The sequence below is a fragment of the Geotrypetes seraphini genome, chromosome 14 (genome assembly GCF_902459505.1).
Source record: "Geotrypetes seraphini chromosome 14, aGeoSer1.1, whole genome shotgun sequence".
Taxonomy (NCBI): Eukaryota; Metazoa; Chordata; class Amphibia; order Gymnophiona; family Dermophiidae; genus Geotrypetes; species Geotrypetes seraphini.
In genome coordinates this window covers 25,377,497-25,393,401 of record NC_047097.1, presented here as the reverse complement: position 1 = coordinate 25,393,401, position 15,905 = coordinate 25,377,497, and the positions used below count along the sequence as shown (strand labels likewise).

Sequence of the window (15,905 nt, the reverse complement as noted above, 5' to 3'; positions counted from 1 at the left end):
ATAGTTGATAAAACTTGAAATGTCTAGTTTTCAGTAGATGTCAGCAGTGTTACCTAAATGGACAATGTTACTGTATGATTTGAAAATGTCCAGCTAGACATTTGAAATTATACATTGTCCCTGTGACTGAATCTCAATTACTTTAGTTCAGACATTACACATAGCTTATAAGCAAACATGCAGTGAGAATTTAATGATTTCTGGGTGGTGTTTTTGGGAAATAGAGCAAGCAAATACAGTTTTCATTATGGCCACATCTTAAGCTAAAATAAAATCTCTTTTCAGGTTCATTCACTTTTCTTTCTGAAAAGTAGTTTGATTATTGTGTGAGCCAGCTGGGATATATAGAAATAAAGGTAAAACAAAAAAAAAGACAAAAGTGATACTTGCTCCTGGACTAATATAATAAAACCAGAACTAACTTTCAAGACTGAAACCCTTTAAAATCTTAAGTGTTCGAGACTTTTGCAGATGAGGACAGAGCTCACAGGGACGGGACGGGAATGGAGACAGACCCCCCACGGGGATGGGGACAAATTTGTCCCCGTGTCATTCTCTAATGGACATGTCTAGGATCAATCAGGGTCTGTTGTAAGCAGGATGAGAGAAGCAGATGGGCCTTTTAGTGTTTCATTTAAAATAACTCTGTAATAAAGCAATCAACAAACCTACCTGGCATGCATGAGATCATTTAATAAAATGTACTCCTGCTCTGAAGTCTCAGCATTCCATTATAACCATTGATCAACTTTCAAGTGACTGTGTGGATTAATATTACTAGAGAATTTCATTCCTTAACGTGTTTGTTTAAGGTATTATATGCATAAACTAGGACACAGATCTTGCCAAAAGACCTGCTCCACATCTGCATTTCCAAACAAGCTAAGTTAATAAGTGGGTACGTTTAATTTCCTGTACCTCCTCTTAGAAAATGGCCTGTAATGTACCATAGATAAGTTAAGAAGTGCCGATGGACTCTTTAAAGCATGCAGGCTACTCAAAATTATCCCTAATACATATTATGGTATTAAAGCTAGCAGTAGAAATATGGAACATCAAAGGTGTTTTGTGTGTGCGTGTTAGGGGGAAGCACATGAGTAAGACTACTGCTAGGATTCACTAGTACCATTTTGAATCAAGTAACTAGGGGACAGGACAACTGATGATCACGCTTGTGTCTCTCCTCCATCTTGCTTTGGAGAGATAGGGAATATTTTGGGCAACGGAGTTGTTCCAAAGATTGAAAGTCTCTTCGGGGGTGGGTGGGTGGGGGGGGGAAGTAGATCCAGGGGCATCTTTTTTGGCGATGACCTATTTCATAGAGCGGGAGGAAGGGGTGCAGGTGGTCTGTTTCAGGAGCGGGCAGTGGCATAGCGAGGATGAGAGGTGCCCGGGGTAATGGCGCCCGTCCCCCGCCCCCTCCACCCCACTCCTTCCTCGATCCTCCCTGCTGCATGCATGTGCCCCCCCCCAACCCTTGGACCTCTAGTTGTTTACCGCCGTGAGCAAAAAAGAACTTCAACGTGCTCCTCGCAACCCATCGGCTCTCCCTCCGACGTCACGTCCTACGCGCAGGCACCCGGAATTGATGTCAGCGGGAGAAACGATGTGGTCATCAAAGAGCACATTGAAGTTATTGCTTGCGCTGGGGAACAACTAGGAGTATGGGGCAAGGGAAGGGGGAGCACGCGTGGCGAGGGGAGGAGTGGGAATGAGGCGGGGACAGAAAGAAGGCGGGGTGCCAGCACCCCGACCAATGGCGCCTCGGGCAGACTCTCCACCCCTCCTTACTACACTACTGGGTATGGGGAATTTGTTTTTCAGGGTGGCTTTGAATGGGGGGGGGGGTTGCTAGGGGGGAGGATCTTAAGATGGCACCCAAGAGCATTAGTTCATGTGTCAGTGGTCCAGTGCTCCCAGGGGGAAAAAAAATAACGCCAGCTCAAAGCCGGTGCTATTTTTCCATCAATAATGCAGCTTGCAAAGCCTAACATAAGCTGCATTATTAGATTTGCATAATCATGAGGTGTTTTGAATGCATCTGCAAGCTTTGCATTTCATCATTGCAGTAAACTAACACACATTACGGTAGAATATTGCAGGGTTTTTTTTTGCCCATTTATTGTACTGTTCTTCCCTTAATGCAAGATAGTTGTTATGTCCCTTAAAGTACACTGAAATGATTTAGTGCATGCCAAAATTAATAAAATAAATGCAAAAAAAAACCCCCACAAAAACCCCTAAACGAAGTAAAAGCTTTTCCTCAGAACATTTCTATAAATCATCGTTTTACTATTGTGCGATAAATGGTTTAGACCAGTGGTCTCAAACTCAAACCCTTTGCAGGGCCACATTTTGGATTTGTAGGAACTTGGAGGGCCTCATAAAAAAAATAGTTAATGTCTTATTAAAGGAATGACAATTTTGCATGGGGTAAAACTCATTATAGTTTATAAATCTTTCCTTTTGGCTAAGTCGTAATAATAATATTGTCATTTATAGCTAAAGAGATATATGATCAAGAAACTGTTTTATTTTACTTTTGTGATTATGATAAACATACCGAAGGCCCCAAAATAGTACCTGGCGGGCCGCAAGTTTGAGTCCACTGGTTTACAGGATACAACGAAATTTTCCATCAACAAAAAATCTCCAGTACAAGCAAATTTTTCACTCCATGCTAACCTTCCTAGGAGTAAAACTAAATTTGTGCTTTCTATACCAACCTAGAAGGACAGGGTTCCATGTTACACTCTTTCAGTTTTGGCTTTGGTTTCTTGTTTTCAGGATAGTAGTGACAGTACTGATCGGGTACCACACGGTTCAGCCGAATATCTAGGCATTCTGCAGCGTTCAGCTGGTATCCTGGCAACACAGAGAGAGGAAAGAGCGCAACACATGAGAAGTCCCATCACCTGTTCGAAAGCCGAGGTATTTTAGCTACAGTTCAGGCACTCCTTCCAATGCCTCATGCTCTCTGTATTCCCCCATCACTTGCTCTTTCTGAAGGAACTAAGAGATGAAGTTCTAAACATGATCCGCCCTTAAGATGTGCTATTTTAGGCAATGAGACTAGAGAGTTGCACGGGGACAGAAATCCCACCCATCCCCGCCAGAATCCTGTCCATCCCCACCCGTCCCTGTCAGGATCCTCTCCATCCCCGCAAGGAATTACCTCCTTCCCCGCCCGTCCCCATAAAAAGCAGCAATTACTTCTGGCAGGATCATCAATTCCACAGTTTCTTTTGTATTTGCGCTGCTGTTTTCCTTATGGAATCTCTTTGGTGGAACCCTTTTTTTGGTTTTCTATTCAGGTAATTAACTTAAAAACCCCCTCTTTTACTAATGCTGACGTGTCCATTATATTATATGCTTCCAAAGCCTTCCATCCCTGTGGGTGTCCCGTTGGCTAGAGGGGGGCCCCGTGGGACTCCCGTGGGCCAGAGGGGGGTCCCCATGGGAGTCTCGTAGGTTAGGGTGGGATTTCCGCGGGACCCCCGCAGGATTCCCACAATCCCTGTTCCGTGCAGACCTCTAAATGAGACCTAATGGGTTAATAATAAGATAACACATCTTAACTCCTCCGTCTCCCCCCCCCCACCGAATGATATTATATTTAAAGTCTTTATAGGGAAAGTGGGAATCTAGGCAACTAGGACAAGTTATAATTATCAAATTAGTAACTTGCATGAAAATGCACAATCCTCTTATGATGGAGGGCTGTGGTATGAGTTGGCATTCAGTGTAAATCTAGGCTGTAAGAGTTCTCCAGTTTCTTCTCCATACCGTCTTCTATTAACATAGTTAACATAGTAAATGACGGCAGATAAAGACCTAAACCAGGGGTGTCCAATGTCGGTCCTCGAGGGCCGCAATCCAGTCGGGTTTTCAGGATTTCCCCAATGAATATGCATTGAAAGCAGTGCATGCACATAGATCTCATGCATATTCATTGAGGAAATCCTGAAAACCCGACTGGATTGCGGCCCTCGAGGACCGACATTGGACACCCCTGACCTAAACGGTCCATCCAGTCTGCTCATTAGTTATACCCATTAAAAATACATGACTAAATTAACTTGTCTCTTCTTTGATATTTCTGGGCCATAGACTAAAGTCCACCTGGTATTGTCCTAGGTTCCAAATGCTGAAGTTGCCGTCCAAGCTCACTCCAGCCTATCCAACCATCCTGTTTTCAATTCTGCTCTGTATTGGAGACCTCCCTTGCGATAGATTCGTTGATAATGGATTACAGTTAAGTATCTCATAGGCATATCCATGACCCACCCATGCCCTCCAAGGGTCACACCTTCTAAAAGTGGTGCATGACAAAAATTGTACACACAGTCAATAATCAGGGCAGGATTAATTATTCGGTGAGCCATAGGTACCCAAGTACACTGAGTACCCTAGCCCCGCCCCTCCATGATCCTTATCCCCCCATACCCCCCTCCTGCGAGAGTGTACCTCTGGGCCTGGCTCTAGACTTTCAAGTAGCACCTCTTCCTTCCTTCTTCATTACTCAGTGCAGCTGAACTCACAGTATTCAAAAGGCCACGGGCAGTGGTTCCTACATGCTACCCACGGCTGATCCGGAAGCCTTCCCTCTGATGCAAAATCACAGTATCAAGTTCAATGTACTTGATATACCGCCAATATAAAACCAAGGTTTAAATCTAAGCGGTTTACAAAAGAAACTGAGGTAAGGGGGTAAAACACTCAAAAACTAAAAACTACAGGAAACAAATTACGAACAGTACAGGAAATGTAAGGGGCAAGGCAAAAGGGTAGAGTTACAATATTTAAAGGGTAAGGTAAGTAGGATAAAAGTGATCATTTCAATAATGTACTTAATCAATATAAAAAGGAAATATGCTATGTATTAAAGGCCTGTGAAAAATAGGAGGCTTTTAATTGAGCTTTGAACGTTGGAAAAGAGGTTTCTGAATAGAGATATAAAGGGAGGGAGTTCCAGAAAGTGGGAGCCATAACCGAAAAAGAAGAATTTCTGTGGACATCCAAAAAAGAACTGAATCATAGGAAAGGTTTTGGGGTCAGCTCGGACAGTGTAGAAACCGCTGCCGGTGGCCTTTTGAAGACTTGAGTTGAGCTGCACTGAATAATGAAGAAGGTAGGTGGAGCTGGACCCGCTTGAACTCTTCAGCCCTAAGGCACATGTCTACTTGGCCTACTCTTTAATCTGGCCTGCCAATAATTGTCTGTTAACTCCAATTAATAGCCAATTATTAATTGTGTGCACAACTGACCTTATTCCATAAATTAGGAGCTTAACTTATGTAGAATCCACTAGATTCTACATAAGGCCCTGAAAGATTGGTGCCTACATTTAGACACGGATCCAAAATGCGCATGTATCTAAATGAACGAGATATCAAGAGTTCTATGGACAGACCTTATCAATAGCACTTAATTGGCACTCATTTGGATTCACACATGCATCTTCCTGAATGCTATTTTATAAAATCCCACGCCTAAATTCTCTAGCATGTAACTGAAAAGGAGGTGTGGCCAGGGGGGCATTCCAAAAAGTTGGAAGGTTCCAAAAAGTAGGCATGGGCGTTCCAAAAAGCTGTGTGTGTTTTATAGACTTGGTGGGAGACTACTGTTGATTGAGTTCCTTCTTGGGGCTTTTCTACGAACATCGCATATGCTTACAGTCATTTTAAATATTGTTTTAAAGCTTGTATTTCCAGCACTGGAGTGAAACTTAGTGGACCAATAGACACCCCCCCTCCATCTGGGGGCTGCAACAAGGACCGGGTCGGGTCATCAGCTGGATCCTTTCAATATAAGGACATTACGTCCATAGAACTCTTTATACATGTGTCTTTATGAATGAGTTTCCGCATTTATTTTTGAATTTATAAAAATAAAAGATTGTTTGTCTCAAGGTCGACATGTTCTATCCTACTCCCCACTTGTTCTCTGGTTTTTTTATAGGCAAACGCCATTTATGCACTGAAATGCTACGCATTCTGTGCCAGTATTTACGCCAGGTTTCAGCTGGCATAAATTCCGGCTCTCAGCTTTAGGGGCGGGGATCTGCTCTTAAGTGGTATTCCATAAAGTGCGCCCATCCTGCAGCTCCCTTCATAGAATAGTGCTTAGCGCCCAAGATTTCATTCTCAATTTTTGAGCGCCAGTCACTGAATGTTGGGCATCTCAATTTCATAGAATTAGAGGAGTCAGTTTCTTAAGGAACTAACAAGCGTTTCACACAAGTTGATTTGTTCCCAACTTTTTACTTTCCGTGACATCTAGGTGTGAAAATAAATAAACATTAGGGAACAATAGTGATTTTACAGCGTATTTTCTTAGCCTTCCATTTCTTTAGTGCTCCCTCCAGCTTCATCCGTGCAGTTCTTACCACTGCTTCCGAACCACTAGCCATTAAAAAACCCTTGAAAATGTAACTTAAACATTTCTTGTAGAGCTTACGTATTTGCCCAGGTAACTCTCATAGAAATGCTCACCTCCTCCACAGGTCACAGTACAAGGGAAGAAATCAGTCTGTCTCCACTGATGACTGATTGGTTGGTAGAAAATGAATTGCACCACACTGTCCTTTGGGGCTGTATACCTGGTCTGAAGACATTTATATGACAAGAAATTTGAGAAGCCAGTCGTCCAGACACAACAGAGAGGCTTAACACAAGGCAGCAAAGAAACATGCAAGGTATACCCTGAATGGTCACGAGAGTTAAAAGATCACAGAAGGAAAAGATAAAAGTATTTCAATCATTAATCTGCCACGGATCTGAAGTGTTATGACTATCATTCATGTTAGACCTTTATTTGCAGAAATGGCAACCGATTATTATTATTTTAATAAATTCTATTATTATTATAAATCATAGTAAATTAATAATCATAATAAAAATAACATCTAAATGAAAACTTGCAAAATGTATAGATTGAGCATTCACTAGTCTTGGTCCAGGCTTAAATAGTTCACTCCTAGCATTTATTGTATCAAATGACATCATTGAGCCTAGTGTAATGTGCAAGCCCATTAAAAATAACCACACTTACAATACATTAATAACGTTGAACAGGATATGATGGAACAAATCTTATTGGATCAGGATAAGCACTTTTGCTATAAATTGGGAAGCAAAGGGGCCCCTTTTACTAAAGTGTACAATGGTTTTCAACTTAACTACCAAAGTATGTGCAGGAAACCCAAGGAGTGTGACCAGCATCTGCCCCACTACTGCACAAGAAAGACACTTATTGTGCAGAACCTGCACTCTCTGTCAATGCATATAAAGTGGGGCCAAAAGAAGTCACCATGTTGGCGCAACTCAACCCTCCCACCTTCGACAGTACCCCTGCTCAACATAAGCCCCTCAATGGAAAGAAAAATTCCCCTAATCAGGCCCCTCAACTATTGTACAACCATATGATCTCGTTAATTCTTGATTTGATCCACTCTCCAAGCCCTCCCTGCCAAATAATAATAATAAATGTATTTATATTCCGCAGTTTACAGTAAGAGGTAAGAACTGTAAAAACACAGCAAATTTACACCACAAAACACAGTACACTATATGTAAAATATAACATTAAGAATATATTCACTTATCTAGATTACTACATATTTATCAAACCGATAAGTTTTTACGATCTGCTAAAGGCCTGGTAAGAAAAAGAATTTAAGATCAAACCACTAAAACTTTTGTTCCAAGGTCTTTTGTATACACGACACTTCAAGTCCCTCTACCTCAAAGTACAACTCAATTCCAAGACCCATCCTTCGAGCCTCTCCCCATGCAAAACCACTCCCCATTGTCCCTAACCTGACCCTCCCACCACCCTCAACCCTCCGACCACCTCTATGACTAACTCCAGTTGTCTAGTAGAAAAGAGCAAAAGCAGTGCCCTTCTACGGCCACCCCATCTAGATTCAGGCTTCCAAATTTATAGGAAAAGGAAAGGAATTATTATGTCACATCAAAGATAAAGCTTAGAGAGAAAATCAGAGCTGATGGGAGACTGATCCTTAGTTGTAGTACTCCAAGACAACTGCTAAGGATCATCAGGGGCAGATGTTGATGGGAACCGGATGGCTCCCACCGTACTCAACTAGGGATACCCCTAGGTAGAGGCTTTATTCTGGGGAGGGGGCTATGCTGCAAGAGTTTTGGAAGGACTACTGGAACAATGGGGTTTGTATATGGGGTACAGCCCTGGAGGGGTGTTAATCTTGGGGAGCTTATGTTCAGGAGTCAGGCCTTTTTTAAACCCAAATATTCCAGCAACAAATCTCCATAGCTTGATTGTGTATTAATTGAAAACAGGCAAGGAGAATGCAGTGACTGGGTAATGTTTCAAGGAAAAGAGGTCTGAGCCTTGAAAGTGTGGGTCAGAGCCACAATTCTGCAAAGCTATGGAGCTGAGCAAAGTACCAAATTGTTTACTCCGATGTTGCAAGCAATGGAGTTGGAATGTTATGTGGCTCCACTAACATAGCTCCAGAGATGTATTCCAGTGTAGAACTCTTTCCACTTGGCTTCCAAGCAACTGAACCTAGACTGTAAGTTCGAAACATGTGGGTGGACCAAGTGCTGGAGCTAATATGGACCCAGATGATATTCAGCTGAAGCTGCATATGAGAGTTATGTGGGTCCTGGTTGAATATCGGGCCAGCACTTGTATAACTACTGTTCCTCATAAAAACCCTCCCGATCCACCCTCCCCCCCCCAATCCCTTTCCCTAGGCTGCAATGCTCTATATCCCACCCCGTAATATCTAGGTAGGTCCAAATGTGAAGTGGTCTCCTCAAGTGGTCCTGATAGTCCAGTGGGAGTTGTTGGGGGCAGAATTTCAGCCCCCTGACTCCTGTCTCTAGCAGCTCTATTTGAAAATGGCTGCCATGACCTCTTATGGCAGCTCATACTAGTATTCTGTGTTGTGCTGTGAGGGGGCTGTGCTCCTGCCCCCCCAAGACCCTCACTGGATGACCAGAGAAACAAATAGGCGCCAGGGAACTTACCTAGACCTTGGGGGGTGGGGGTGAGAAAGAGCTCATTTGGGAGAGAATTTAGAGCATCATTGCCTAGGGGAGTGGGTAGGAAGGAGTGGGCTATTGGAAAGGCTGGGAGGGGTATCAGGACAGTTTTTATAAGTAATTTTTATGTGGGTGCCAGCTCGATATTCAGTGCTGGCTTAGCTAAGAGGCTTAATTTATGACAGAAATTTATGGATTATTGCAGGTATACGGACTTTAAGTGATGTTGTTTCAAATGGTTCACTGCTTAGTTTTTCACAGTTGCAACATAAATATGGTTTAAATAAATCACAAAATTTTAAGTGGTTGAAATTGAAGCAGGCTATTCAGGAGGGGTTCCCTGAATGGAAAAATTTTAATACTCAGTATAGTTTGGAATTCCTATGCTTTCAGGCGGATTTCTTGGGTCACCAAGCCGCACAGTGGTATAAATTGTTGTATGGATATTTGAATAAAAAGCACTAAACTGGTCTTAGGGATATTTGGAGCATTGAGATCAAGCACCAAATTTCTGCTTCTCAATGGCCACAACTTTGGTCTTGGAGATTAAAACGTACAAGATCAGCATCTATGAGACAAACTTGGTTCTTTTTGTTACATAGAGCTTTTTGGACCCCAGTTCATTTACAAAAGTTGGACAGCTCTAGGTCTAATAGATGCTGGCATTGTAATTTAGTTGCTGGGACTCTAGATCATTTACTTTTTTCTGTCCCTTTATCAATGCCTTTTGGAAGTTAATTTGATCCCAAATTAATTCACTGTTAGAAAATCATGTTGCCCTATCCTATGATACTATTTTATTGGGAACATCTATGAGATTAAAGTGTCAAATTTCAGCACACAATACTAAACTTTTGCTAATACTGACAGGGGTTGCCATTCAACATATTACTGGAAATTGGAAGGATTATACTAAACTTAATTATACCTTTTGGTGCAATTCAGTTTGCCATATTTGTAAAATGGAAAGAATGCTTGCTTTACAGCAAGGAAATTATGATAGTTTCAAAAAAATTTGGGGGCCATTGATTGCATATTCTAATGATTAGGTACCTTAAACACCTTTTTATTACATAAGAATATATTCAGTGGGGGGATGGGGATGTATGCTATATGTTTTAATTAGTTTATTCCTAATGGATGGGATGGGGAGGGTGGGTTCTTTAATGTGCTTTTGGCAATAATAATTGAGAATGTCAAGTGATTTATACGAATTATTTGATTGAATATTGTACACTTGTTGAAAGATATGAAAATGAATAAATATTTTATTAAAAAAAAAAAAAGGACAGAAATTTACTCTGAAAACAATTGGCCTAATTTAGAGCTTCCCAAACCAGTGCTGGTGAGATTAATTGCCATACTGTATACTAGCTCTCGAACGAACGCAAATTCATCTCTGGCATATTTATTGTGAATATGCTGAAAGTCCAAACAGCTGTGGGGGTCCTTAGGCCTGCCTTGGAAAATCCCAATGATAATTTTTGTTTTAATCAACTGAGACTAAATGATTGGTTCAACCCAGAACTATTGGTGGGCGATTCTAACAAGGTCACCCAATTTTGGGCACTAAAATGCAGGGTTCAATTCTGTTACAGAACATAAGTTGGCATTTGCATGCCAACATATAGGAGCTCATATACTATGTAAAAGACAGGCGTAAATGTCGCACTTCAGCGTGTAACTTACCCCTCCTTTTACAAAAGCGTAGCACGGTTTTTTGCACCAGCCGTGGCGGCAACAGTTCCTACGCTCATAGGAATTCTACGAGTGTCAGTGCCGTTACCGCTGTGGCCGCCGCTACAAACCACACTAGGGGCTCCTTTTACTAAGGTGCGCTAACCAAGCGCTAAACGCCAACGTGTTAGCGGTTAATGCACGTGTAGATTTAGCATGCGCTAAAACGCTTAGCACATCTTAGTAAAACAGGGGGGGTAAGCTTTTGTAAAAGGGGGAGGGGCTTAAAGAATCCTGTGCGGGACCTTCCCATGCCATGCCCACTTTTACTCCCCCCCCTTACAGTTTCATGTTAATATTAGGGAAAGGGACTTGTATACCACCTTTTTGTAGTTTTATAACCACATTTGACGTACTTTACATGCAAGTACATCAAGCATTTTCCCTCCCTGTCCTGGTGGGATCATTCACAATCCATCTAATGTATTGAGGAAGTAGAGGGTTAGTGACTTGTCTGGGGTCACATGGAGCCGTGTGGGATTTGAACCCACATCCTCAGGGCGCTGAGGCTGTAGCTGTAACCACTATGCCACATTCTCCGCAGAATTAGGTTGGTAAGGATCAGCGATCTGTCACCTGCATTTACCTTTCGGGAATCATGCTGACCATTCTGATATATCTCGCATATAAAAATGCTTTACCTTAATGATGAAATCTGCTCCCAGGGGGCCTGGTATCTTTAAAATCTCTCGGTCAGTGCTCTTCTGAAATTCAACAGTTGTGTTTTCGACAACAAAGACTCCAGGGGCACTGAAGCTGTGCTCTCCTTTCTCTCCCTGCAGCGTTTTGGATTCGAAAACTATTAATGGGTCCAAAAAAAAAAAAAAAAAGCAGTAAATAATTCCATCAAGGCATCAAGCAGGTATACAAAATGCCTAAAGAAACAGACAAATTAAGGATGATTAAGTAGCCTGAACTACAAACAATTATTCTCAGCTTCAGCATCTATAATGAGTGTTGATTAGTTACGAAGTATATATATAGAGAGAGAGGAAGTTGAGCTACATGTCCTGAAGAAAACTGCTTGTGAAACCTTTTAATGGACCAACCTGATAGGGATGAGTATGGAACAAAATCAGTTCATTTTAGGCCCTTTTGGTTTTCAATCCATTGCAAATGTTTTTGTTAATAAAAGTTTTAAAAGCCACGTTAGAATTTTAATGCTTGGAAATTGACTTTTTATGTGTTAATTCATAGGTTAATGCGAATCAAATTGATTTTCCGTGCAATCTTATGAAAGTACTTAAATGAACTGAATGGATGTTGAAATGACATGTGCAAACTTTTGGGAACATAGAGGCCCCTCCTTCAACTAATAGCTGGATATCTATGACCTCAAAACTTATCACTGACACAATAAGTGGAGGAAGAAATCTTTTTTCTTAAGGGTCCCACGGCGACAAGAGGGCATCCGCTAAAACTTAAGGGAGGAGATTTCATGGTGACACCAGGAAATACTTCTTCACCAAAAGGGTGATTGATCGATGGAACAGTCTTCCACGCCAGGTGGTCGAGGCCAGTAGCGTGCTCGACTTTAAGAGACGATGGAACAAACAGATGGGGTTGCTATAGAGCAGTGGTCTCAAACTCAAACCCTTTGCAGGGCCACATTTTGGATTTGTTGGTACTTGGAGGGCCGCAGAAAAAAAATAGTTAATGTCTTATTAAAGAAATGACAATTTTGCATGAGGTAAAACTCTTTATAGTTTATAAATCTTTCCTTTTGGCTAAGACTTAATAATAATATTGTCATTTATAGCTAAAGAGATATGATCAAGAAACTGTTTTATTTTACTTTTGTAATTAAGATAAACATACCGAGGGCCTCAAAATAGTACCTGGTGGGCCGCATGTGGCCCCCGGGCCGCAAGTTTGAGATCACTGCTATAGAGTTATGCTTAAAAGATGGATTCTCAAGGAAGGGAGGGTTCTTGAATGGGCAGACTTGTTGGGCTGCCGCCCCTTTTCTGCCGTCATACTCTATGTTTCTATGTACTGCCAACTATCCAGAAATGAACAACCTGCCATAGGGAATATTGAGGATGCTGGCAGCATACAGTAAGTACTTGGTGTTCTGGACAGTGGCAGAAGTCAAATGCTATTTTCCACCCCCCACCCTCCAACACACACTGTGACTGGCATTTTTCCACCTTGGAATCTATTACCAAAACATGCATCACTACAAGTTAAAAGCTCTTCAGCTTGGAAAAGACAGGGCTAAGAAGGCATAGGAATACAAATCCATAAAAATCACGAGTGGAGTGGAACGAGTAAATAAGGAATACGAGGGGGGCCACTGAAAAGTTCTTAGCCCAGCCAAGAAGAGGATGATGTGGAGCCACGAAACATACAAGTTTGTCCACACTTTTTGTTTCAATGATATGAAATGAAAAGTGTCAAGAAAAGTGTGGACTAACTTGTATGTTTCGTGGCTCCACATCACCCTCTTCTTGGCTGGGCTGAGAACCCTTCAGTGGCCCCTCCTATTGTGATGTCATAATGCTTCATTCCACCAATGCCTAAGAGCCAACCTCATCGGTGATGTCACAATGGCTTGGTTTCCCTATACTTGTGCCCATTTACTAGATCCATTTGCCTCATTGAAACGAAAAGTGTGGAATAACTTGTAAGTTTCGTAGCTCCACATCATCCTCTTCTTGGTTCGGCTGAGGACTTTTCAGCAGCCCCTCCAAAACCTCCTATAACCTCCTGTGTACCGCCCCAATGGCACTTATGGCTGCAGGTGACACCTATATGGCAGTATAGTAGGGTTTGGGTGGGCTCACAAGTTCTACCATAAATAGATAGAGTGGCTTATGGACCTGGGTCCTCCTCTCTATGGTTCATTAGCCCACCCACCAGGCTACTTAAGACACCTGAGTGCAGCTCTACTAGGCTTCCCCAAACCAGATGCTGCCATTTTAGAGATAGGCATGTATCTCTATTGTTCTCAGTTTTGTGTGGTGGAAGGTGGTATTTGAGCACTCGGGGAGTGTGTGGGGGGTGTCTTACGTTGATGCATGCACTGGTCATCGGGTCAGTTTGTGCATTTTCATGGCACTTAGACCCTTCTAAAACAGGTCTAGTTCCAAACGTCCACGTTCCATCCAGGAGGTCTTGCAAAATGTTTGATCATCGCTGCAAGATGTCCATGTCTAACCTGCCCTTGAGACAGCCCAAAGCTCACCCACAGCGCGCCTCCACCATGCCCATCTTGTGCTCTGGACGCACAGAGGCTGGAACACCTTGCTCGACTTACGGAAAGATGGTTTTGATTATCAACACTTGGACATTCTGGTGATTAGGATGGCCCAAGTGTTGATTTAGGATGCTTTTCGGACGTCTATTTTTTTTTTTTTATTACGAGCCTGATAGTTTTCTGCACTCTGGCATATATTGGTCTATTTATTTAGTATATGTCTGTTTACTGTTAATTTTATTGTTTGAATGGTATTGTATTGTTCTATTACATATGTTTATCGTACCTCGCAATGACCCTGTGATGACTAGGCAAGTTTCAAATAAATAAATATCAACTGCTTTACACAGAACAAACAGAACCCATGAAATTCATATCATTTTTATGAGTAGCACTGAAAGTGCTATAAAATTCATGCTTCCACACAGCTTCCACTTCCATCAATTACCAAAAAATTGCATCTCCACACATAAAACGTCTGACACTGAGTGCTCTGTTGGAGCGGTTTGAAAACAAACGCCAGCAGGGAACAAAGGGGAAAAATAACAAGGCCAAAACTTTTGATTGCTTTTACTGTAGTCTCCCTAAGTTCCTGAACTGTTATCTAGCTCTGGCCACTTGTACAAATATTAGCTTCTGTTTTCCTGTTTCTTCAGCAAATGGATTATTTGCAGAGGAGTATCTGGCTTGTTTTGATTTCAAAACTGTTAGCAAAATTTTCTGACAGCTGAACGAATTCCAGTCTATAGACTAATGCACCAGATCCACTCCTCACATTATAACTGGGGAGGAAGAGCTTATGGTCCTCCTTTAATTGCATAACGTTTATTCCATCTGTGTTTTGTAGGCTTTCACTTCAATGCCTCTAGAACGCAACTGCAATGCACGGCAAGTGTTTTTTGTAGGGAAACTAAATCAAGATGTGTCCAGTTTCACAGAAAGGAAAGTTTTGATAGCTAGCTCCGTGTAAGACTTCAAAAGACGAACTCAGCTTCACAAGCATGTATTCCAAACCAGAAAAATCTGAAGCGTAAAACATTTAACATACATTGCTGTGTCTTCTTTATTGGTGGATTGGCGCTGACAACTGAAAGTGCCATTAAAAACTGATTAAAAAACAGTTAAAAAATTTTTTTTAGCCTGTAGGCTACATCAAGGCGCTTGAGTTTGGGCATGGACTGTGTTAAGCACCAGTATTTTAGGCCAAAAAAAACCCCCCTGGTCTAATATGCAGGTGCCTAAGTTGTAGAATGAATATGAAAGACTTTTTCTGATGTTCTGGATATAACGTACACTACTTTGAACTTTTACAGTTAGTGTGGGACCACTTGCCGTCTCCTAGGATCTCACCAGGTACAAGGGTGTGCTGTTGGTGACTCCAAAGTGGACTGATAGAAGTAGAAGGAAGGTCCTGGATTTTTAGTAAACCTACGAATAGGGCCTGCAACACCAATTTCAAAGTGTAAAATCAAAGCTAAGAGACACCACACTGCTCTGGGATAGCAGTGAAAAACTGGAAGGGTGCCCAAAACTCTCATTCCCGCAATTGGAAAACTTGGTAACTTTGGTCTCAAGAGCTCCTGTGGACCAACTCTGGCTAATTCTTACATTGATTTGATAAAAGGTGTCAACACTCGCAAAGAATGCCATGCCTAGCTGGAAGATCCCACACTAGAGCAAGCCCTAAGAATGAGCTGAGTCATCTTAACCCTTTCAGGACCATAAGGATCGTAGGCCAATTTTTGTGGTTTTGAAGACATTTTTATGGTAAAAAGGGCTTGCAGATGCCAAACAATTGATTTTTTTTGTGAAATATCATTATTTAAAAAAAAAAAAAATCACACTTCTGGCTTATGGACAGTGTGGCAAGTGAATCTTCTCGTCAATCTGGCAACGACGCTAATGAATGAATGTCGGAACCAGTTTGTTTACATAAA

The 15,905-nt window shown here is 41.8% G+C and overlaps 1 protein-coding gene across 1 annotated transcript in view; it reads right to left on the bottom strand.

Moving 5' to 3' along the window:
* The window catches only part of ADAMTSL3 (ADAMTS like 3), a 366,454-nt gene that overhangs the window by 84,530 nt on the left and 266,019 nt on the right, over positions 1 to 15,905 (bottom strand). Inside the window, exons 9-11 of the mRNA XM_033920055.1 lie at positions 11,411 to 11,568; positions 6,495 to 6,606; positions 2,727 to 2,865 (exon numbers count right to left, since the gene is read on the bottom strand). Coding sequence (XP_033775946.1) covers positions 2,727 to 2,865; positions 6,495 to 6,606; positions 11,411 to 11,568 — 409 coding nt within the window. The remainder of the gene's footprint in view (positions 1 to 2,726; positions 2,866 to 6,494; positions 6,607 to 11,410; positions 11,569 to 15,905) is intronic.